The sequence below is a fragment of the Ostrea edulis genome, chromosome 7 (assembly GCF_947568905.1).
Source record: "Ostrea edulis chromosome 7, xbOstEdul1.1, whole genome shotgun sequence".
NCBI classification, from domain to species: domain Eukaryota; kingdom Metazoa; phylum Mollusca; class Bivalvia; order Ostreida; family Ostreidae; genus Ostrea; species Ostrea edulis.
In genome coordinates, this window is record NC_079170.1 from 13,535,332 (window position 1) to 13,560,944 (window position 25,613).

Genomic DNA, 25,613 nt, shown 5'->3' on the forward strand with positions numbered 1-25,613 from the left:
ACCTGATCATACCTCTGGCGTGTCCAGGGGTCCGTGTTTGTCCAACTATCTATTTTGTATTGCTTATAGGAGTTATGAGATTGATCACTGTTCGTTATTAACCTTTCATATAATGAAAAACTCGTGTCCATCAGTGACTTTATTATTGGTTAAATATATTTTACCAGTGAAATCAATACAAGCACAATTTAGCAGCTAAGTATTAAATGCTCGGAACTTGGGTATGATCCTCACAACAGAGATTAACAATAAACAAACCATAACATATTTGTCATTGATTTTAATGCAGAAATCAATACAAGGACTGAATCAAGTGGGACAAAGTTTGCAATAGACAGCAAATATTTCACATGAATGTCTGAAACTATGACCTTATAAATCGTCATAGTCCATTCTTTTTCAAAATTCTCCCTTCATTGGCAAAAGATTTATGACAATATTGATAAAAAGTCATGCGATCCCTGGTTTAACTTATACCAAACACAAATTATATTGAGTTGATTCAAACAAAAGCGAAACATATATAATATCTAATTACGTATATCATTCTCTTGCTTTTTTATCATTCCAATTGGGAATACCTTCTTCTGCAAGAAACGTTTCAATGTGGCTGTTGTTATATAATTTTGCAATTTTGATTGCAGAAGAAGAGAAGTCCGTGGTTAAGGTTGGATTTGCTCCAGCCGCACAGAGAATGCGAACGATATCAATGCAACCTCTGAGTGATGCGAAATATAATGGCGATTGACCAAAATAATCGCATATGTTGACATCAGCTCCTATTTTCAATAAATGTTCAACGACTTCTTTTTGCTTTCCTTTGCATGCCGCAATAAGCGGAGTAGTTCCATCCTCCTCCTTACCAATATTGGTATCAGTACCGGTGAAATGAAATGTTTTAAGGAGCATTTTTAATACTGCTATATTACCCATAAAAGAAGCCGCTATAAGTAATTGAACAACTTTATCATCTTCTAAGGTCTCTTTCATATCCTTAATCACATCAGCTAACATACCTGTTGATGCGCAAAAGCTTGCAAGGAACAACGACGAAAGTTCCGGCCCGACGACACATTTATGAATGTTGCTGATAGATAAACTTTTCTTCACAACATCTACCATCTTTCTGCTTCCACTCATGACTGCCAGATTAATGAGCATATTTTTTTCCGAGGAACAAAACAAATCGTAACTATTTTCATTGTGAATAGCACACTGATCCAATAGAAACGAAAACAGATCGATCATTTTATATCCAATTATCCATCTACACAACGTTACATCTAAACTCTTCTTGAAAATTTTGCTAACTTTCGTAATATTCATAGAAAATGTTTTCTTTAAAACATATTTAATTAAATCTTGGTCGGTACAACCGCGTGATACGAGTCTATGTAAAGCGAATGTTCTTACATTGGTTTTTGCATTCTCGTTTCCATCACCAAACATTAAAATCGTTCTGACACTTTCTGGAAGTGACGACGTGCATCTGTCATGTTGAAGCAATCCAAACAAGGCATCCTTAATCTGGCGACAGAAAACCTTGCCTCTTCTTCCGGAAATTGAAACACGATATTTCAATAAAAATGTTGACTTTAATTCTTGAAACGGCTTCTCTCTTAAAATATTGATAAAGCAGTTTGTGAATTCTTCATTGGACAAACACTTTGCATTGAAAGCATTATGAAGGTCTCCTGTTTTCATTTCAAGAAATATTCGTTTTGCCAGAATGCTAAAATGCTCTGGCCTGGTAATTTTGACATATGGAACTGTAGATTTACATTTCTTTCCTACGAGTACATTTCGTCCTACAACATCCATGCTGATATACCGGAGTACCAAATCTAGATGATCTTTCCCCACTTCGTAAGCAATTACATCGCTGAAGCACTGGTGTGAAAATTCAAACTTGTCACCACTACGATATATATATGTTCCCTCACATAACTCTAAGCATTCTAAAAGACGAGTATAATTTTCATATCTAAGTTCTAAGTTATATACATCAAAAAGTTTACAGATAATTTTGACTCTACCAGTAGAAGATGTACAATCTTTCCAAAAGCAGAGTACAAGCAGTGTCAGATATTGCATCTTATCTTCTTTCTTTAATCTCTCCAACTCCCCATGTAAATATTCGTAAGGTTTTCTGAAAAAATCGATGCTTGTACCTGTGATAGGCTTGTTTGCAAACCTATGTACTAATGCTGGAAACATACTCCCTTCTGTGTTTAATAGTAGCTCTTCTGGACAGGCATTTCTACTGTCTTTACAATGACTTCGAAAAATTTCTAATTTGTCCATATCATTCAAAGAGAAATGTCCACTTTCCAAATCTAATACACCATGTCTTGATTGTAAAAACACGCAGTGTTCTCTGGCTTTAAAGTACGCAAACGTTCGCATAGTGATCAGTAATTTGGAATCATTTCTCAAATTGAAACTTTCGATTCTAAATGTTAAGAAATCAGAGAGCAGATTCCCACTTATTGCCCTTTCCACAGAAAGATCTTCAAGTACAAAAACTTGTTTTTCGTCGGGATTTGCAAGTGATAATATTTCCACAGGTTCTGTAATGGAAACAATGTTGTATCCTTTCTCTTGTTCCAACTTTAATGCCAAGTGACGAACTAGAGCTCGTTTACCTACTCCTGGCCCACCGATGACTGTTGATTGTCTATTTGCTGTTATTATACTAAATATCTTATCGAAGGAATGGGTTTCAAAGTATAGCCGATCATCTTCTCGCCATGTATCTGTCACATTTTCTTTAACTATAAACAGATAATAAATCACCATGCATTAAGAATATTACAATACAGTGATACATTATGGTGATGATGTTGATGGCGATGATAATAATCTATTGATCTCAGGGAGAATGACTATCATAAGAGGTCGTGAAACCCTTTAATGCTGACAATATTGAATGTCATTGTACGTTTCAAACAATTTGTCAATTGGGACATTCTCATGTTACTATTCGGTTGAAGGCAAATCCATGCATGTTCGACTAGTTTTAACTTTGATTTTACTTTTAAATGAAAACTTTCAGGAGTAATATTCCTAGCATTACTTCGGACTGATATGATATTGAATGAAAAAAATAAAAATAACGATCATTGATTAATCTCATCAATTACCAAAAAAAAATACAAATTGAGAGTAAATACCAAAGGTGGATTCAGGTGATTAGAGGAGTAAGCATCTCCACTAGCAAACAAGTTGATATTACAGGGGTTTCAAGAGTCTTGTCTTCAACAGTCTTGTGAAAGGCGAACAGTGATTAATCTCATAACTCCTATAAGGAATACAAAATAGATAATTGTGCAAACACGGACCCCTGGATATACCAGAGGTGGGATCAGGTGCCTAGGAGGTGTAAACATCCCCTGTCGACCGGTCACACCCGCAATGAGCCCTATCTCTTGATCAGATAAACGGAGTTATCCGTAGTTAAAATCAGTGTGCCAAGAATGGCCTGACAATCGGCATGAAACACACCACAGAATTTGCGAAATGCTGATTTCAAACGAGACTGTTGGAACCACTGCACCATGTTTGTGAGTAGCCTGCTTTGAGTTAAAAACTGACCACACACAGAGCAAGCTCTTGCGTATCGAATAAGTTGAGAGATGAAGACACCACATGCAGGCGATAATGGAATATTGCTACATAAATATGGGAAGTTGACTAATGAGAAGTTGAAATCATCCCGTTTGTCATAAAGTTGAGTTGTTAGTTGCCGTTAATATCTACTTTCAATTAATGTAAGCATTCCGCAAATTCTATGCTCGTTAAAACGATCTAGTTTGCCAATACAACCTGACATTGGGTCCATTGCTGTCTGACGTGTTTCATACCTTTTGTTGAGCCGTTCTTTATACGTTGATTGTGACTACAGATTACTCCGTTTACATAATCAAGACGTAGGACTCACGGTGGATATGACCGGTCAACAGGGGCTGTTTACTCCTCCTAAGCACTTGATCCCACCACTGGTATATCCGGGGCCCACGTTTGCCCAGCTTGTGATTATGTATTCTTTATAGGAGTTATGCAATTAACGATTGTTCTTTATCACTTATTCATCCCAAAGTACTGTAAATTTGCCCAACTCTTAATTTTGTATTCCTCATAGGAGTTATGAGATTGATCACTGTTCGTTGTCGCCTTTTCATCATGAAGTACTGTAAATTACAGTTTCCTTTGACTTTGGAACATATATCAATATTTTTTAAAAACTCTTATCGAAAACCAATGGTAATGGTTAGTCATATCCAAATGTAAATAGGCAAGCATTTCAATGAGGTGTATATTTGACCAGGGTTGTTCTTAAATAGAGAATTTTGTATGAGAATGTATAGGAAATTTGAGGGGAAAAATCAAGTGTAGCAAGGTCACTTTAATCATACCAATAGGCAAACGTTCAGAAGTACGGACTCAAATGTTTTCATGGACCATGGGTTTAGGGATGAAATTGTACGTAATACATGTACATGACTATAATTCAAGTTCAGTTAAATCAAAACACCAGGGAGCTAATTTGGGGTCATAGGATGTGATTATCATTTGTCATGGGATTAAAAGGGGTAAAACTCCTTTGAAGAAAAATAGGTCCATAGTGACTCAGGTGAGCGTTATGGCCAATGGGGCTTTAGTTGAAAAGATTTTAAATGCGTGGAACTGGTTACGATTTCCGTTCCTTTGGAATATGCGGGAAATTTCTAGTTCGACGTTGGACTATTTGATTTAACTCTACTATTTGTTGCCAGAAGGTATATCATATCCGTAAAATAACATTCCTATCAAACACCAATTTCTTTATAATCCATGACAATATCACCATCCACGAATTTAAGTTCAGTAACATTCTATTTATCGAGATGCTAGCATATTGAGATATCCCCGTGGTCTAGAAAACGATTTTAACGCAAAGTAACAAAAGTCAATTCAAAATCAACGGAAAGCAAACATGAAGATGCTAAAACCATATGTACATGTACATGAATTAACCAATTTCATGTTTAGGAAAATCATGTCGTTTTTCTTCTGCATCACACACAAAGGTAGGAATCGTCAAGGTTTTCATATGCGGAAAAACTTGGTTTGCATATTTGTCTCCTCCAAGACGCTTGATAACCTGTGCGAAGAGTAATGCAGTTATTATTCATAGCTGAAGTAATGTTTGAAATACAGATTGTTCAAAAAGGCAATTTATATCCTTATGTAATATACGAAGTCACATCGGAAAACAACCTGGGCTTTTGTATTAACTGTAAACTATAGTCTATATTTTATGTTAACAATTATATTATTTAATCTTCTGTTCCTTTCAAAACAGTATTTACATCTTGGAAAAGAAGATTATTTCTTTTTTCATGTGAAAAGTCTTAGTTTTTTTGTTTGCTTCATTGCATTATTATACTCCCTAGTCTTACCATAATAACACATATGACTCAATATATTTTTTTAACATTAAAACAGGGATGTCAATTTTAGTCGGTTAGATTAGTCGAATACTCGGAGGATTTAGTGGAGCGATAGTCCAGTAATCGGTAAAAAAAAAAATGAAATGACAGGGTACAAGCGTACCCAAGTCATAAGTAAATGTCACCGTTTTTCCATCATGCGACCTTTTTAAGTATGTCCAAACAGTGGATTTTGGAGGCATGTTTACAGACCGACATCAAAACTCAAATGATTTATTTGAACATAAACGAATTAAAATCGGTTTGACTTTACCCTTACATTACTCAGATTGGAGTTTCGATTTAGGCACCGCGGTAACCCAAATGCATTTCACATAGGTAGTGAGTGTTACTTTGTCAAGTGCCCGGTAGTAGTTGTAATAGTCACATATCTCACTTATATGCTATTAAAACGGAGGTCGCGTTAATGAACCTTCACTGCTGTAGCTTTGGGCCAATACATATTTCTAAATTTGTGGCGTTTCATCATAGCGTATGTTTAAGTGAAGTATCCTCAATCGGACTTGTAACAAGATATAAACAAAACAAGTAATTTAACAAATATGTTCAAAATTATGTCCATTCTGTTCCATCTTTAGATCTGTTAAAAAGCATGATGGTATTTTCAAGCTTATCCCTTCAAAATTAAGATAATATTAATTGTAATACTAATTTCATAAATTCAATTGCCAGAACCATGAATTCAAAATAATTACTTTATTACATAAATTTAAGTACCAGAACCATGATTTCTGTATGTCTTGTGATTTCCTCGAAATCTGCATGCAGTGTCGTGTGACAGACGTAATTTCTGCAGGCATAGATTCGTTGGATGTCATCGCCTTTTGATACATGTTCATCTTTCGGAAAAGGAATGTCCCACCCTTCTGTTGGATTTAATTGGAGTGGGATTCTTCTTATCAATGTAATCAATACAGTAATGTCGTATTTCTTTGTACAGATTTCATTTTCATTTTCTGGAAAAGAAATACTTGAACTCTTATATTTAATTTGATATCTGGATATGTAATTTATTGTATGTGAATACAGATGCAAATAAGTTGATGTTGCAGGGGTGTTAGGAGTCCTGTTGAAAGTAAGCATTTCGCAAAATAATAATCTGAGTTGCGATTACAAGCTACTAATGGGTTTAATGTTGACTGACGTGTTTCATACTAATTGCTAGGCCGTTCTTAACATATTTCCCCGTTTACCTTATCAAGATATAGAGCTCACAGTGGGTGTACCTGGTCAACAGGGGATGCTTACTCCTACTAAGTACCTGATTCCACCTCTGGTGTGTTCAGGGGACCCTTGTTTACCGTTCTCACACTTTTGTATTCTTTATAGGATTTATGAGTTTAATCATTGCTCGTTATGTTCATTTGTTCATGTAATAATTTGCATGCTATAGATATATAATTAAACTCTTTTAAGAAGCATAAATGGACATGCACTATTTGAAATATACAAACCTGGAAACAGCTTTGCTTGTTGCAGTTGATTTAGATTTTTTGTGAGGGCTTTCCGGTGTTCTCTGATTACTTCAGCTAATTTATTTGGTTTGACGTATTGATTGAAAATTCTACGGACAAGTTCTTCTCCATGTTTTACAAGATAGAGGAGTTCGATTTGGCCATTAAAGCCTAAAAAGTAAGATTAGTTGGTTAGTATTGTAAATGTGTTCAGACTGAGATACACTTGCAAACACGACATTGTCTTCTCATGAAATATAGCATATTGACGGTGCTATCCTTAAAGCGATCACATGTACATTTACATGTACATGTACGGATTCATAAATAATTTTCAGGGAAGTTGGTTCCATTCATTTTTCAACCGGAAGTGCATAAAAGGATTCTTTTACACAAGGATTTAATACTTGTATATCAGTTTTTGTATGCAGTCTAGTTGTAATGAAACACGGATCTACTCACAATCCTATAATCATTCAAGTTGATGGAGATCATTTGATGTCAAGTGGACAGTTACATATTTCATAGAAACAAATGTAATACTGAATTTCTCTGTCATAGTAAGTGGCGTGTTTGATTTTCGTATTGTTTGAGCATGCAGAATGAACCCGTAATCAATTGAGTGGAGGTGATACTATGTTTTGCATTAATCTGAGCTCGAAATAAAAGACACCACTGTGTGATCCACTTCTGCTTCATACTTAGATATATCATTGAAAGTAGACATTAACGGCAAACTGACAACTCAACTGTATGATAAACGGGATGATTTCAGCTTCTCCATCGTCAACTTTCCATATTTGTGTGGCAATATTCCATTTTGTACTGCATATGGTGTTTATATCTCTCAACTGATTCGATACGCAAGAGTTTGTTCTGCATATGGTCAGTTTTTAAATCGAGGCAAGCTACTGACAAACATGTTGATGGTACAGGGGTTTCAACAGTGTAGATTGAAGTCAACATTTTGCAAATTCTATGGTCATTATAACCATCTAGTTCATCAATACAACCTACCTTCGGGTCAAATGCTGTCTGATGTATTTCATACCGATTGTTAGACCGTTCTTGAGACAATGATTTTGATTACGGATAACTCCGTTTACCTGATCAGGATATAGGGCTCATGGCGGGTGTGACCCGTCGACAGGGGATTCTTACTCCTCCTAGGCATCTGATCCCACCTCTGGTGTGTCCAGGGGTCCGTGTTTGCCCAATCATCTATTTTGTATTGCTTATAGGAGTTATGAGACTGATCACTGTTCGTTATCATCACCTTTCATTATTCTGCATGCAAAGGAGTTGAAAGTTGGTAATAAGGCGTAAGCGTTAGACCTTTTCAGATGCGAAAAAACATAGGTTTCTATTTTCTGATTGTTTTTCCGCTACTTCATCATTTGTGTGATAACGTCACACAGGGACATTAACGTCTTGCCCAGGCTATCACATTGTGTAATACATCCGCACAGTCCTGCTCATTTCCATTGAACCTGATCAGTCGGCAGGCAGAAGTTTTCAATTTACCGCATTCCCGCATGAAATCTCTTGATCGCGAACTCAAAGCGCCAAGAGCTGTCATAGCGAACTATTTTGACGGTCACCCTGGTGTTTGTGAACCGATTGAGCTGAAATTTTGCATGTAGGTTATATGGGACTACACATATAGGTTTCATTTCAGAGAGAGAGAGAGAGAGAGAGAGAGAGAGAGAGAGAGAGAGAGAGAGAGAGAGAGAGAGATACCAACGAGTCAAACAAAATTTTGAAAAATAAAGAACGATGAGTGTTTCTCAACGTTTTCACGAGTGTCCAAACGGCGAGAGAGTGTCCAAACGGTCGCTAACAGGCGTAATCTAATATAATCTGTGGTTACTAACACATCTGTGGTGCAAAAAGACTTAACAACCCCATGATCAGCAGAATGACCCTACAACGAAAGGCAAAATGATTCTTTGCCGGACATATATCTCTCTCTCTCTCTTTCTCTCTCTCTCTCTCTCTCTCTCTCTCTCTCTCTCTCTCTCTCTCTCTCTCTCTCTCTCTCTAATACTGTAATCATAATAAATCTTTTTAAAAAATGATACAACAGAACAGGTAAAGGACGAAGTAGAAGATTAAAATGTCTTCCTTATATATAGGGTCCAAAAAGGATTTTGAACGTGTTAAAATTACAACATGATGTCATCCTTCATCACTAACAATTTACTGAATATAAAAGTATCAATTTTACGCATTTTATCCTAATTGTCTTTATCCAAAACGGGATTTGTATATTCATATTATATCTTTTATCCATTCTAACAAGTGATAATGTTTCAACTTCATATTAAGGCCACCGTTTTGCATAATATTCAACGGTAATAGAGAAAGAATTACATGTACGTCAAATATGATGAAGTTAAGATTTCAAATTTTTGTTCTTGAAGTGTAATCTTGAAATACTTATCATACTTTCTGATAAAGATTCTCTCCATCTTTCGGTGAGCGTATCTCCCTGGATTTCATTTTCATCTTCGTCCTCTACGGTGACAATTTCTGAAAAAAATACACATTTTCTTATGAATACAATTACCCAAGTCAATCCTGCATTTCGCCTATAAAATATTTACAGTGAATAGCAAAATTTTATGTAACACAAAATCAGTTAAAGATTTCATATATTCTACAACAATACTAAATCAGATAGTTAGTGTTACATTTCTGCGTAAGTATATTTACAGACAAATTTCTACTTTAATGATTATTGTAAAATTGACATGATATCAATAAAATTTGAATTTGTATGATAACTCTTTTGTTACTTAAAAATAGCTGTATGTTCCGTACAAACAGGAATACATATGGAGGACCTAGTTGAACAAATTATGCAGGCATATGTACATATATAATAAGCTATTACATAAACATTCATATGATCTAAACGATACTTCCAATAAACTGCATCAGGAATATAATATGTAAATATTGGTATGTTCACTTACAAATTTGTTAAATTTTCACATGAATCACACATTCAGTAAAATAGTTTTAAAGGTTATGTTGCACGATACACGAAATAGCATCATCAAGAAATTCCTTGGCACCTGATGCCACCTCTATTGTTTCCTACAGTCACGTGCCATAAGTCAACCACGAAATTCCAATGTCGCAGCGAATGAAAAGTACATGATGAAATAAAGATATTGGTTACATCCTAATTTTGTTGTTGTTTTAGCATCATGGAATTTCCAATATTTCGATTTACGATTGTACCGGATGTAATATTGTCGTCTGCAGTATTAAGTAGATTGTTTATAGATTTTGAAGATGGCTGAAAAAATGTTATACCATTCTACTGATACACTAAACATTTGGCGTAGAGCATTTTCTGGTGTGATTGTAAGATTTAAAAAGAGACGAAGCACAGAAAACAAACCTCGAAGCGGGCGACCATAAGTTTTAGATCCCAGAGATGAACAATTTCTAGTGAGGCTGGTTCGCACTAATCGTAAAACTCATTTTCTTGTGACTGGTCACATCAGCCTCATGTCTCCATCCTTTTTGAAGACCAAGTCCAATGGGGATATCTTGATTGATTGATGTTTTCCGCCACACTCAACAATTTTTCAGTTATTTGGTGGCGCTTAGTTTTTATTGGTGGAAGAGAGAACCCAGATACAATGTACCTGGGAATAGACCATCGACCTTCCGAAAGTAAAATGGGAAACTTTCCCACTTGCCGGGGCGAGCTGGGATATCTTGGGGTTTAAAAAAGGCGGGATGAGCACGAGGCCCAGAAAATCGGTTAACCATCAGCTCTGTTGATTTTTGTGCACGTTACTATGAGGTTGGAATGAAGACTCGTGATGTTTCTACTTAATATCGCCCTCTAGGATCCAAGTTGTCGAAAGTTTAAAACCAAAAGTAAACCCTTTCTTAGAGAATTGTTGCCTGTTCATAGCCTTACAAGTGCTTCTTAAGAGCAATTCTATGTAATGACCAAAATGGGTCAGAAATGGTATATCATGGATTCTAAAAGTTGTTATACACAATGATAGCTAGGCCCTAGAGTAATAAAATTTTGTATTTTTTGTTGTTGAAACACTGGGGTTACCATAGCAACGAGTGATTTTCTATATATGGAACATGATGTCCTTGATGTATTGCCTATATTGCTTATGGTTAGTAATTAAATTATTCTCATGAATCTCACCGGGGTTTTTGTATGCTTTTGTGATCTAGATGTATTCTTTAAGTTATATAGAAAATATTAGCGTTTCTAATGAACCTATATTTTCATAAATCGTCTGTTGAAGCATTCTTTTTAAAGTAAAAATGTGAAAATTACAGAAAATTTAAACCAGTCTCACATGAAAATGCAGCACAGGAATTTTCTCAAACTTTGTTGTTAGTTTTTATAGCATATGTTCTAACTAACAACAAAATATCTCAATGGGTATTTTTATCACTTAATAGTAATTCCATGTATAAAATCTATATATTTTGCTCTGGGTCTCAAAAACTTTTTTTTTTTTTTTTTTACAAACTACTCATCCAACAACCCATGTGTACTTAAATCTTCATCTGAATACAAGAAATTGTATTTAAAATAAAAATTGCATGTTATTTAACAGGTATGAGACCTACAGTAAGTTAAAAGCATATAATGTATTGCATATAGCTTTGTTTTTTTAACAAGAGTTATCGTTCTTTGTCTCTAAGGGACCTCTCCTATTTAGGAGGTAATTTAGTCCACGAATGTTTTGTTTACTAGTTTGACAGACGGCGGTATGAATTGAATTTAAGTGGGATACAGGTGTTTTATGATATTCAAAGAATTGAAAATGTAAGAAAAACATGGTCTGCTATTTCAATTACTTTGTTGACTCTATAGAATGTTCAAACGATGAAGTTATTTTGAAAAATCATGCTGAAAAAGACGTACAAATTATTCTAACAGAATGTTGTGTATTTCCGAACAATATCAGTGAATGTTCAATTAATATTTGTTCTTCACATTTCTCCCATATTCTTGAGAGAAATCTCAAAAGAAGCAGAAGAATTTATTGTGAAGTTCCATCATGCATCAATACACACCCTGAATCAAAATCAACAAGAAGAAAAGACAGACTTCTAACTTTTTCAAATGTCGTCTCAATCAGAGAGAATTTTGGTGCCATTGTACCTGTTGGAACTCGTAAGTATATGATAACAAATATTAAACTATTCTTAGTCATATTTCAACACAAGCAAATCAACATTTTTGATAATTTGATCAATCAACCTCCACATACATGTCCATTTTTACATGCACTGTAGAGTGCTTCAAGCAATGAATATTGATAGCTGGCCTGGAGGTTGTAAAACTTTTTGAGCATGTTTTCATACTCAAACTCAAACACCGTGCTGTAAATCATACTCATACTCAAAGTGAAGGTTATAAAACATTTATAAAATTATTCTCATACTCAAATGGATTTCATTTTTTATGGTACTTGCAATTGGAAAATTCTCCCAAAACTCGTTTGGGTCTGTGGATCGAAATGTTTACTGTCAAGACAGGTACATATAATGAATTCTCTACTTTTAATGTAATGTAATGTGTGCACTTACATGTAATTGTTGACATTTTTTCAACTGTTTGTGCCAATTGCAGAAGAAAGCTGTGTACTAATCGACCAAAAGAATCCATTCAAGTAGTTACAGATTTTGATACTTGTTTGTCAAAGGTATATATCATCACATTTACATAAATATTCATATTCATACCAATGTAAAGACTAAACTTTTTGTTCGGTTAAAGCAGGTGTTCAGTTTAAATAGGTTCATAACATTGAAACTCATAGCCAATTTATGGATTACTATTTTACGTGTATCTACATGTATATATGTACAAATAGTAAATATAAAGGGATTTTAAAAACAAAACAAAAATGTCTAAATATACATGTATGTAATATCCTTTTTCACAGAGCAATGATGAACATATATTAGGAAGGGGAATGAGGAAGCATTCCAAAGATGTAGAGATGCAGGTATAATGAATTCAGTGATCTTTACATTTAATGAAAGTTCTTAGCTTGGAAGCCATAACATTGTCTAATTGGTAGATGGCATTGTACATGTTGTATAATAATATATGATATCCCTGAAATATATGACCGATAACCAAAATATAGCACAGAAATAATACTCATGAACAACATTATTTAGTTTATCTGATGTATTTTTAAATATCAAGTCTAGTTTTAAAGAAAAATTGTAATATGTCAAATAAAGTAATCATTATTATGATCATTATTGATCCTTGGGAAGAATGGTACTAAGTCTCTATATTTTAGGTTGCTCTTTAGTGTACCCCCACCTTAGTAGATACATGTGCATCTGGAAGCTGTGATTGGAAAACAATGTACATAGTACTGATACTTTTTTCTCAGTTTCAGACTTAAACATTATTCTGTTTTACAAAAAATGCCATTTGGACTCCAAGCTCCAACCATCACCCACTTCAAACACAAAACCATATGACAATTTTGTTTCAATTTGTTAGACAAATATGCAACTCAAGAATTGTTTGTTTAAAGCTGTATTATTGTTCTAAAGGGGTAAACAGTTTTAATTTTATCACATATGGGACAAAGTGGTATTGGTCTGCCTACATGTAATATGATACAACAGAGCATTATTACATCAAATTTGTATGATGAATGGTTGCTGATGATATTTATGCTTCTTAATAATAATACTGTAATAAGGATGACATAGGAATAATAGTAAGATTGTTTCTAAATTTGAACTACTTTCTTCTGTTTTGCAGGTACATGTAACTGATAGAATAGATTACCCTTGTGTTTCCAGTCAAGACTTTGAATCATCACAGAATAGTTTATCACAGGTTAGTACACGTATTTTCATATAACTACTACCTATGAACAATTTTGGTATTGATATCAGATTTAATGATTGAACCAGTGAGCATTTATTTGCAGATTGATACAGTGGAGAAACAGGGCATATAAGAATAAGATGGGTTTTTTTTTAAAACTTTGATATCCTGCATACATGTATATATTATTCATTTAAAAGTTTTGTTACACCTGTTTCTTTGAAGTACAAAAAATAATTATATCATAACACATAATTATCCAATGAATTACTTTATCTTTTTAGCTCACCTGAACTGAAAGCTCAAGTGAGCTGTTCTGATCACATGTTGATTTGTGTGTGTTTGTCTGTCTGTAAACTTTTCACATTTTCATTTTCCTCTCCAGAACAATTGGGTCAATTTTCTTCAAACTTCATATTCATCATAGGTAAAGGGAATTCATCTTTGTTCAAATGAAGAGTCATACTCCCTTCAAAGGGGAGATAATCATGAAAATGCAAAAATAAGGTGGGCTCATTTAAAAATCTTCTCAAAAACCACTGGGCCAAATAAGTTCAAATTTACATGAAAGCCTCCTGACATGGACTAGATACAAGTTTGTGGAATTCATGCCCCCCCCCCCCCGGGGGGGGGGTCACATTGGGGAATGAGGGTGTTATATGGTGATATATGGGTAAAAGTTGAATTATTTAAGCTAGAGTTTTCATATTTTATTCATACATTTACGAAAAGACCTTTCACGTGATGCAATGGTGTTGATCTTGTGACCTTCACCTTAAAGTTTGACCTACTTTTGAAAAATCTTACCTACACAATATGTCTTGAACTATTTAAGATAGATCTTTCATATCCTGTATCTATATTTCTTATTGCAATATCATTCATTTCATATTTTGATCTTGTGACCTTGAACTCGGAGTTTGACCTACTTTTTAAAAAACCCTTGACCTATTCATTATCTTCTAAACTGTTGAAGGTAGGGCTTTCATATTTTGTATATAAAATCTTTATCGAAGACCATATTATTTTGTGAAGCTTGACCTTGTCACCTTGACTTGGTAGTTTGACCCACTTTCAATAAAAACCTTACCTATGTAATATCTCCTGAATGATTTAAGATAGAATAGCCATATATGTTTCTTAAGACAAGGTCTCTCTCACGCATCTCTATGTTAAGTGAATTCATTTTTAGCTCACCTGAGCTGAAAGCTCAAGTGAGCTTTTCTGATCGTCTGTTCTTCTCCAGAACCACTGGGCCAATTTCAACCAAACTTGGCCAAAAGCATCCTTGAATGATGGGCTTTCGAGTTTGTTCAAAGGAAGGGTCATGTCCCTTTCAAAGGTGAGATAATCACAAAAATGCAAATATAGGGTGGGGTCATTTAAAAATCTTCTCAAGAACCACTGGGCCAGAAAAGCTGAAATTTACATGAAAGCTTTCTGACATAGTGGAGATTCAAGTTTGTTAAAATCGTGTTCCCCGGGGGTGGGATGGGGCCACAATAGGGGATCAAAGTTTTGCATACAAATATATATGGAAAATCTTTAAAAATCTTCTCAAGAACCACTGAGCCAGAAAAGCTGATATTTACATGAAAGCTTCCTAACATAGTGCAGATTTAAGTTTGTCAAATTTGTTCATGGGAATAAGGATTGAACAATGGTAGGGCCAAGGTGGTTCAGGTGAGCGATGTAGCCCTTAGGCCTCTTGTTTGACATGATCGATCTTATCTAATGTAAATGTACGTTTATTTCATTCAGCAATCCAACAAGAGCCTAAATATATATATGAGTCCTTTGATCGTTTGGAGTGCTTGAACAACTTCCTTTCAAAATGTGGTATTGACTCCATCCATATGCCAACTTCAACATGGAATTCATAACATAACATATTCGAAAAAGACAAAAGATAGCTATGTGGCATTTGTAAAAGAAGCAGTATATGCAGTTATAAGCATTATTTTCCCTGATCAAATCCAGTGTGTCCTTGAAGGCTTTTATAACTTGCCAACCAACACCACAGGGGAACAGACAAATGAGACAGACAGTACTCTTCAAGATGCATTGATTGAATCAGAAAGGCAGATACATGGCAGCTGAAAAGACAGATTTTATCTAGTCTTGCCACAACAATGCAATACAAATCAGTTATGGACAAAAATCCAGATTTAACGGAATATCGTTACTACAAGGCCAAGAATCACCCCCCCCCCCCCCAGTATTGAGCAACACCGACAAAGAATGGATCCACACAAATTGGACATTTTTCTAGACTTCATAACATCCTCCCACATTATCTAAGATCTACCATTTGGAGAAAGAAAATTAAGACTGTCAAATGGTAAAGTGGTTGAAACACCCAATGTCATCAGATGTATGGCTCCAGCTGCTATTATACAACATTTCAAGCAGTACTGTCTTGAAAATGATGAAGTGTCTCTAGGTAAATATTGCATTGCTTGTATGTAGTATTATAATAATGCAATATTAGTCCCCTACCGACGAAGTTGAAGGAGACTTTAGGTTTGCGCTCCATCCGCCTGTCTGTCAGTCAGTCCTGCAAATCAGTTTTCCAGTCTTTTTTATGTGCTTGCAGATATTCATTGGATATTTGGTACATTGCTTTGCCATAACAAGTTTCAGATCAAGTTTGAATTTTATCTTGGTTCATTGATTTTTCACTAAGTTATGGTCTTTGGACTTGGAAAAATAGGATAAATTATCAGTTTTCCTAACTTTTTGTGGGGTTGTGCTTAATACAGATATTCATTTGATATTCAGTATATTATGATGATTGCTTTGCCATAACAATTAAGTTACAGATCGATTTTGATGTTTTCATGGTCTAGTCTTTGTACTTGAATAGAAGTTGATTTTCAACCATTCCTATCCTGGTTTCCCAATCTTCCCTTTTAACATAAGCTTAGTCTCATTTTGAACTTCAATTATTGTTGCGGTCAAATAATTTTTCCCTCTGGTAGGGGACTATGTATTGCTATACAATACTCTATAATAATGCTTGTTTTGAGAAATATTTCAGTTCATTCAAAAATGGTAGTTGTAGTAGTAATCACATCTTATTGAAACATATTTATTATTTTTCACAGGTTTTCAATTTACATTGATTTTGTTTTGTATATTGAGATTTTTTTTAATTTGAGTTTACCAGTGCAAAAATAAAAATGTATTATTGAAGGTGGAATAATGAATTGTTTTGACACAAATCTTCAAATACAAAACAGTTACCTTCATTCTAATGCAACTGTCAATACAATTCGTAAAAATAACCTTTCGATTCTTTAAAAATAACTCAGCGCATGCGCATGTTATCAAATGAAATTTGTATTTACAACAAATGTTACATCATAATAATTATTTCAATGTCTCAATTGCATTGTATGTTGCCAGAAATAAGCAAACTACACAGCAAACTTATGCATTTTTTCAGGTGACAGTACCATGTTTAAAATATTAGCAGAATGTTCGGCAACTGTTAGGAAAGCATTTGAAGGGATAGATTACTATGTAGCTGAAGGTGGGCGGGCGTTTCAGGTAAGATTGCTGTTATAAAATTTAGAAATTCATTTCAAAATTAAGGATTATCTCCCTCATGCATAGCTCTTATCCTTGGACGAATTTGGCTCCACTTTTTTGGCACGCTGTTTGTAGCTATATTTAGCTCTAGAACTTCATAGTTATTTCGGATTTCAAACATTTCGGTTGAGCATCACTGAATAGACATTATTTGTCGAAATGCGCATCTGGTGCATCAAAATTGGTACCGTATAAGTTTTACATTTGAGTGACTGTGATGCTTTTAACTTATACTTTTCATTTTTAAAGTCAAAATGATGTGTGTTTTGAAATCAATACCTAGGTAATAGATATATATGTAGATTTGAACTTGAAAATATGTCTTTCTAATTTAAAAATATAGTAAACTTTTTCTAGAATGTACATGAACTTGTTACTTTTTACCTATAAGTAGTACAATGTAATTTTAATTAGCAAAGTGACTTGTTTATGGTTTTATAATAAAACACATTTTCAATGAATCATTCTAAATTATTCCTCTACCTATTTACTTCTAGGATATATGTTCAGTTGTACAATAATTGTGTGAAGTTGGTGCACTAACGAATGGCAAGATGAGAGAGTACATTGATGTTGCACAAGAGTGCAAAAGATATCTGAAAACAGATTATAAGGTAATTTTAGAGATATATTTAGATTAATGTCGCTAGGTTTGATCAAATGAAGGGTCATGCCCCCTTTAAAGGGGAGCTAATCACAAAAATGCAGAAATAGGGTGGGGTCATTAAAAATCATATTCTCAAGAACCACTGAGCCAGAAGAGCTGAAATTTACCTGAAAGCTTCCTGACATAGTGCAGATTCAAATTTGTTAACATCATGACCCCCGGGACCACAATAGGGGATCAAAGTTTTACATACAAATATATAGAGATAATCTTGTTTTATGTTGATGAGCACCCTTAAAGCAGAACTTCTTTCAACTTTAATTGAATTTCTTATTTTGTGCAATATAAACTTAAATTCAATTTTTTTTTCAGGCACACATTGCTGAGTCATCAACTGTTCCTGATCACTGTCGAGAGTTTGCCCTTAGTGACGAATCAGGACCGTTTGGCAGCAAATGTGAACACAAACGTGATATGGTGTGCATTAACTGTGAACAAATTCATGAATTACTTTCATCTATCAGCAGCCTAATTTCAGAAAGTAACTTGAAAGAAAAAGAAGAGAACAGAGATGATTACGAATATAAGTTAGCTTAAGCAAAGTGTAACATCTCTAACTGGAAGACACACATTGTAAGAACTAACCATCAAGAGAAAGCCAAGTCTGATATCATGGCTAACATGGGACCCAATGAAGTTATTTTGGTTCTTGATTGGGCGATGAAATATCTTCCTAGGAGATACAGAGAAGACCAGAGCAATTGGTTTGCCAAAAGAGGTCTGTCGTGGCACATAGAGGTTGCTTTTAGAAGAAGGGAAACTATAGAAAGTTTGGCTTTTATTCACATCTTCCGTGGTCAAATTTCTCAAGACTCCAATGCAACTAGTGCTGTTATTCTGGATATAGTCGAAGAAATCAAAGCAAAAGATCATAGTGTCAGCAAAGTTCATTTATGGTCTGACAATGCAGGATGCTACAAAAGTTCTGAAACAATCACTGCTTTATTCAGGAGTAGAGCCATAGACACCTATGACTTCTGTGAAGCCCAGAGCGGAAAAGGGGCATGTGAGAGAACGGCTGCAACGATCAAATCCGGCATCAGGAGATATGTGAACCAAGGCAATGATGTTTTGACTGCAGAGCAAATGAAAACAGTAAGTGATAAAAGTTTCTATCAATAGTCAAAATATATAAAGTCTATAAATAGAATAGCTAGTTTTTTGGATATGACCTTACAAACAGAGGTCCCATGTCACGGAAGGAGTTATAGCACGATAAGGAACCCTCACTTCTACGACCCCGAGTGTGAAGCATAGATCTAAATTTGTGGTACTTCACCTACAGATAGTGACATCTCAGTATGAGAGAAAAAAATATTGACGAGACATAAAAACAATCAATCAACATATTGAATTCTGCGATGCTGTGTATATAAGCATAAAATTTTGATTTTTCATTATTACATTTACATACATTGATAATGTATGTTAAATTTGCTACCCTTCAATTCTATTTGAATTTTGTTCATGTTCACCTTGTATTGCAGGCTATTGAGAACACTTCAAAAAAGGTTCATTATGTAGTAAAGGTTGTTGAGGTAGATTCTGCTGCACCTGATGTGAAAACCAAGATTCAGATTCCATCAATATCAGCCATGAATAATTTCAAGTTTGAGGAAAATGGTATCAGAGTTTGGAAACATTACAAAATTGGACCAGGTAAAGAAAAAGTTTATAGACATTTGATGTTTTTGATAAAATTTCACATTTGAAATTTTTTTTATAGATCACCTGACCTACAATGCCATATGACATATTTACTTTACTTATCCTACATTTTTATGCCCCATTCAAAGCAAGGTGCTAAAGGTAACACATATGTAAAAGAAAGAAATGACAGAATCAGCAAAAGAATAGAAATAATCTATACATACTTTCTCTGAAAATTAAGTGATCCATAGGGGAGCCGCCATTGTTTTTTTTTTTTGTTCATTAGATGCTTCAAATTCATATGGCAGCTGCTTCCTGACATAGTGCAGATTCAAGTTGTTAATAACAATGGCTCCAGGGAGTAGGTTGGGGCCACAATAGGGGATCAAAATTTTATATGTGAATATATAGGGAAAATCTTTAAATATGTCCCAAGTTGACTCAGGTGAGTGATGTGGCCCATGGGCCTCTTGTTTTCATATTGCATTACAAATGTCACATTGGGCAGGACATTCATGTCCTATGGACATATTTCTAGTTACATCGTACATGCCCTTTGATGTTTTCAGAGGTTTTGTATAAAATATTGCATATTGTTGAACATTCCTCGCAAAAATATTTCACTCATAACAAATTTAGAGATCTAGCACATCCATGTAAATGCTTGAGATTCTAAGCAGTTTTCTTCATGTTCAAGCATGTTTGTTGTTTTACAGGCAAACTCATTCCTTATTGTACAAAAGAAACAGTTGTGCCACCCTCACACGAAGTGTTAGAAAAAGCAAGATATACTGTAGACTTCCATGCACTTGTCCAATCATCTGTGACTCCATAAATCAACAGACTGATGGAATATTTGCTTGTTCGAATGATGGCTGCATGTCTTCCTTCAATTCTCACCAAGAACTGCATAATCATGCCATTTTGGATGAGTGCAATGTGCAATCAGAGAAGATTAAGAAATCAGATGTTTTAAAAACACAGTATAATCTGGTAACTGCTCGGAAATAGAAAGTAGACAAACTCTCTCTCAAGGATGGGGCATTAAACTGGAAAGGAAAAACAGGAGATTCACTGAAAACCAAAAGAGTTTTTTGATTGAGAGGTTTAACATTGGAGTTCAGACAGGACGTAAAGAAGACCCTGAGAACGTGTCATTGTTAATGCGGAGCATAAAGAAATCTGATGGCTCAAGGCGCTTTGTTTTAACAGAGTTCTTAAGCTCGCAGGAGATTGCTAGTTTTTTTCTAAACATTGTCGAAAAAATGAGGCTTTAAGAGAACAGACCATTTTTGACCTTGAGAATACTTTACTCAGTTAGCCTATACATCATTTTCCATTTTATGGTCAACTTAATCAGTATCCATACCCCCTCCCCCTCCCACAACTGCAAAGTTGGGAAGTGCATATATCAATTTTTGTCTTACTGTCTGTCCTATATAATTCTGTATGACTGTAACAGCAAGTTATTTATTATATATAACTTTTGTGTTATTGAAAATGTATTTTTATGAACTTGTATTGTTTTGAGCATCAACCAAATAATAAAAATTTGAAACTTGTACATGTAGGCTTGACTTAAGGTAGGCAAATACTTTTAGAAATTTCTGTCAATCAATTTTTTTTTCATTTAAATAACTTTAACAACTCATAAACTAACAAAAAAAACCATATTAGACATACCTTTGCAGGTTTATTTTTATACTATGTGCTACAGAGCACATATACCCCCAAATGCCAAAGCCAAATTTTAACACAAGAATGCATGATCTCATGTTTTATTAAAAATATGCACCAAAGCACATTATATTAAGCTATAATATATAAAGACCAATAGCTATTCATTTACTGAGAGAATTTTTAAAGATATTCAATTGAAAACATACACAATTGCTGTTTAATCTGCGCACATCCTTCAGAAAAAAATCACAGAATATCGCAATTTTGAAAAATTCTCAAAATCTAAATTCTTTACATGCCAGTTTTTCTTTAAAAATATTTAGAATTATATCTAAGGTTAACAATAAAACATATTTTACCATAGTTGACCAGAGATATTTTGCAAAATGGTCTCTTGAATACGTAAACCCCCATTTTTAAATTTAAGTTTTACAATTATTCTTTGCACACTTTGAAAATAGTAAATTGTAACAGCAAATACAGTCTTAAAATCAAGATTAACAGAATATGACAATATATATATATGTAAAACATACTGAAAATTTTGTCCTACCAGACAATTAGAACACAAGGAGTGGGGGGGGGGGGGGCGACCCCTCCCTTTCCTTTTTCTCACAATTTTTTTTTGGTGTGTGTGTGTTATTTTTTTTTTGTCAGGCTATCAATCATATCATTCATAAAAATACCTACATGCTATCTCATACTTATAGAAAAAATAAATATAGTGTAACATGTGTAGATTCTAGCAACTACAGCTCATGTACAAATAATTTTGTTTCTTGAAAATACTTGTGAAGAAGAGTTCATATATTCAACAACTTTACTGATAATGTTCTGAGGATTTATAATTCTTGGTTTCTTTGAACCAAACACAAACTCACTAAAAACAGTTTGAAATCCACTGTGAGGGTCACGCCTATGTATGATTTTTATCTTGTTCAGGCTTAGATTGCAACCTATGAGCCTTTTAGAGATCAGTGTAGATATTACATTGCTTTGTACCATTGGAGCTAGTGAGGACTTGACACTATAATAAATCATGGTAAATATATTTAAGATTCACATTTGAATGCTAAATTTGACTCGTACAGTTCTCGTAAACTACAAACATCAGACAAAGAAGTTATAACTGGAACTTTCTAGTCGGTGTTTAAAATTTAAAACCGGATACGTAAAAGCACGGACTTTCCTTAAGGAGGGATGCTACACAAGGAAAATTTGTTATGGATGAAAAACGGAGGATATGTACATTGAAAACGTTCAAATTTAGTTGTTTTAGAAAATAAAAATGTAGATTCAATAGAAAGCAATTTGAACAAAATTTAAAACCCCTGCTGGACTTGAACCCGTGATTTACAGTTCTGCAGTCTACGTGCGAACTTACCTATCTACTCAGCTAGGCAATAACTTTTGCAATTATTAGACAAATATTGCTGATATTCATATTTTCATCCATGTTTTAAAAGTAAGTCAACCATAATGAGTACCTCCTTAAAGTATAATGGAAGGAAGTTACTCAAATTCAAGCTTTTGTACTTTGTAGAGTCATACATTTACTTATACTTATCTACAAATGTCAAGATATGGAGGGTTGGGTAAAAAGAGATTAACCCACTGTCTAAGAAAAGTGTTGGGGAAAGCTGATTTTTTATTTTTAGGAAATTATGCTCATTTTCCTACTTAATATTAAATCAATGGTAGATTTTGTTTCTTATTGGTGAAAATATACTTTCTAATATGTATTGGACTTGCACAGGTTCTTTAAGTTGATTTGCCAGGCTTTATAACACCTCCTGTCAAAGTTATAACCTTTTACAGCGCATTATACGATAATTATCTCCCTTTGAAAAAATCTTTATTGTGATATTTTTGACATTTTTTTAGTAATATGTCATAAAATATTAGTGTTTGATTTACAAGAATGACATGACTCATTATGTTGAATGGTTAAAATATTTGTTTCAGATTTAAAATTCTTTCATTGATGGAATATTGTTGTATTTTATTTTGGGTCAATTCTAAAAATAGCCTAACTTTGAGAAATCGTTACTTTTTATCGAAAAAAATACCCGCTTTGAATTTTTTTTTTATATTTTGTGCTATAAAACCTATTCAAACTTTTGGTCATAGTATTTCAAATTTCCTATGCTGCATTTTTTAGGAAGTAAGACCTGAAAAATCAAAAATTGCCCAAAAATTCCATATATGAAAATTGAAGAAACCACCTATCTTATACTGCTTGACAAAATACTATCTATACTGACTATCAATCTGGTTTTTATTTTTTATAATCTAAAAACAAATATGATTCAATTAAATAAGTTACTTTAATGATATATTTCATATGTTAAATGTAATAAAATGTTGAAATTTTACAAAAATTGGGTTTTTAACGTTATCCAATGAACAAATATGGTGAGAAATGACATTCTGTTGCCATGGCAACAGGGTTAAATTTTTTCAATTTTGATATACATGTATGTTTCATTAAAGTATTTAATAAGAAACATTTAAAGTAAGTATGAGCATATTCTGTGACAACCCATTTCTCAGTACCTTAGTAATTCTTTGATCATTACATAGAATTGCTCTTAAGGGCTTGAAGTATAACGGAGTGTGTCATAGAGAATATAGGTGTTTATTATTATCTGAAATTGACTCTGCGGTGCTCCCCTTTGCACTGACTGAATTTATGGCTGTAACAACATCTAGGGAAGAAATTACAGTGTTTAGTCGCGTTGTGTGCGATACACGACTGTAACTGTTTGTAACGTGGTAAGGCATTAGGCCCCACCGATGTATTGAAGTTCAGTGGTGCATTGTGTTAGAAGCAAGGGGAAGATAACGAACAGTGATCAATCTCATAACTCCTATAAGCAATACAAAATAGATAGTTGGGCAAACACGGACCCCTGGACACACCAGAGGTGGGATCAGGTACCCAGGAGGAGTAAGCACCCCCTGTTGACCGGTCACACCCGCCGTGAGCCCTATATCATGATCAGGTAAACGGAGTTATCCGCAGTCAAAATCGGTGTGCCAAGAACGGCTTATCGATCGGTATGAAGATGCCAGGTTGGCCTGGGGCGATTGATGTGGTGAAAGTTGATTGGTGATATTTGATTGGTTGTTTATGTGCATATGTACATAAACCAGAAGTCACTATGGATTTGCCCCTTGACATGAAAGGTTTAGTGGCTATACAAAACCAGGATTGCTCGTCATATTATGCCAAGTTTTATGATCGTCCAGTTGCGTGCCTATTATCCAGCATATACTTGAGCATTTACTTGGGCTTTTTAGCTATGTTGAAGCACGATGAACATATAAATCGTAAAAGAAGATATCCACTAGTCGATGTTTCCAGAAGACTTTGTTGGCCCTTAACTAAACATAGCCTACCATTTATTACTTGCCAATGCCCTTGTGAATTGAATTTCGCTTATTCTTTAGCATATTTGAGTAGCATAAATAAATCAATGAGTTATCCCTCCCATATATGTAGCTTAAGTTTCTGAGGAACCGATAACGTCGAATGCTGAGGTAATTAATATCAGTGAATTAACTGATACTGAAAATATCAACTACCAATCAATACTGACTGGTATGAGTAAGAAATACTACACTCACCCGGGTTATCCGGTGCAATATCTGCTACTGGGGACCGAGGGACCTCATCAGAAGACTTTGGTTGCCCATCTGAATGGTCTTGTCGATCCATAGTGGATGTATATATAGGAATGTGAGTCTCATCCGGAGCACTGAGTTGATACGTCGTCTTTCGGGGGATTGTAGTTCTCTCTGTTTTCGATCCCCCTAATCGGGAATCTCTGTGTCCGTTTGTTTTCGATGTGGCTTTTCTGAGAGAGAGAGAGAGAGAGAAAAAAAAGACACACGGTATGCTGATTTTCAGAGAACATATTGAATATTGCTTTAGTTGTATCTGCTGAATTACCGAGGCCTTCCCAGGGAGGTCAAAATTTGACGTAGATGCATAGACTATTTTATATACTAAAGAATTTTTTTTAAAGAATCTTAATTATGTTTCAATATTGCTGATGCTAAATTGGACACAATGTGCAAAAAAAAAAAACTGAAATAAAATAATAGTAAACATTTTACCATAGGTTTATGATATAAATGCGCGTGTATTGTAATTTTTTATACCCAAATTCAAGTATTGCTTCACAACACTCAGCTATGCAATGTAATGA

The 25,613-nt window shown here is 34.4% G+C and overlaps 1 protein-coding gene across 6 annotated transcripts in view; it reads right to left on the reverse strand.

The window, feature by feature from the left end:
• Nucleotides 1-260: 260 nt before the first annotated feature.
• The window catches only part of LOC125653692 (uncharacterized), a 29,793-nt gene continuing 4,440 nt past the window's right edge, over nucleotides 261-25,613 (reverse strand). For 4 of the 6 annotated variants that reach the window (XM_056143403.1, XM_056143404.1, XM_056143402.1 and 1 more), the window contains 6 exons: nucleotides 25,030-25,259; nucleotides 9,395-9,478; nucleotides 6,947-7,117; nucleotides 6,210-6,448; nucleotides 5,017-5,143; nucleotides 261-2,774 (listed from right to left, as the gene is read on the reverse strand). In XM_056143403.1, coding sequence (XP_055999378.1) covers nucleotides 544-2,774; nucleotides 5,017-5,143; nucleotides 6,210-6,448; nucleotides 6,947-7,117; nucleotides 9,395-9,478; nucleotides 25,030-25,120 — 2,943 coding nt within the window. In that variant the 5' untranslated portion in view covers nucleotides 25,121-25,259 and the 3' untranslated portion in view covers nucleotides 261-543. Of the gene's footprint in view, nucleotides 2,775-5,000; nucleotides 5,144-6,209; nucleotides 6,449-6,946; nucleotides 7,118-9,394; nucleotides 9,479-25,029; nucleotides 25,260-25,613 lie in introns of all 6 variants that reach the window. The other 2 variants (XM_056143406.1, XM_056143405.1) reach the window with 2 other exon arrangements.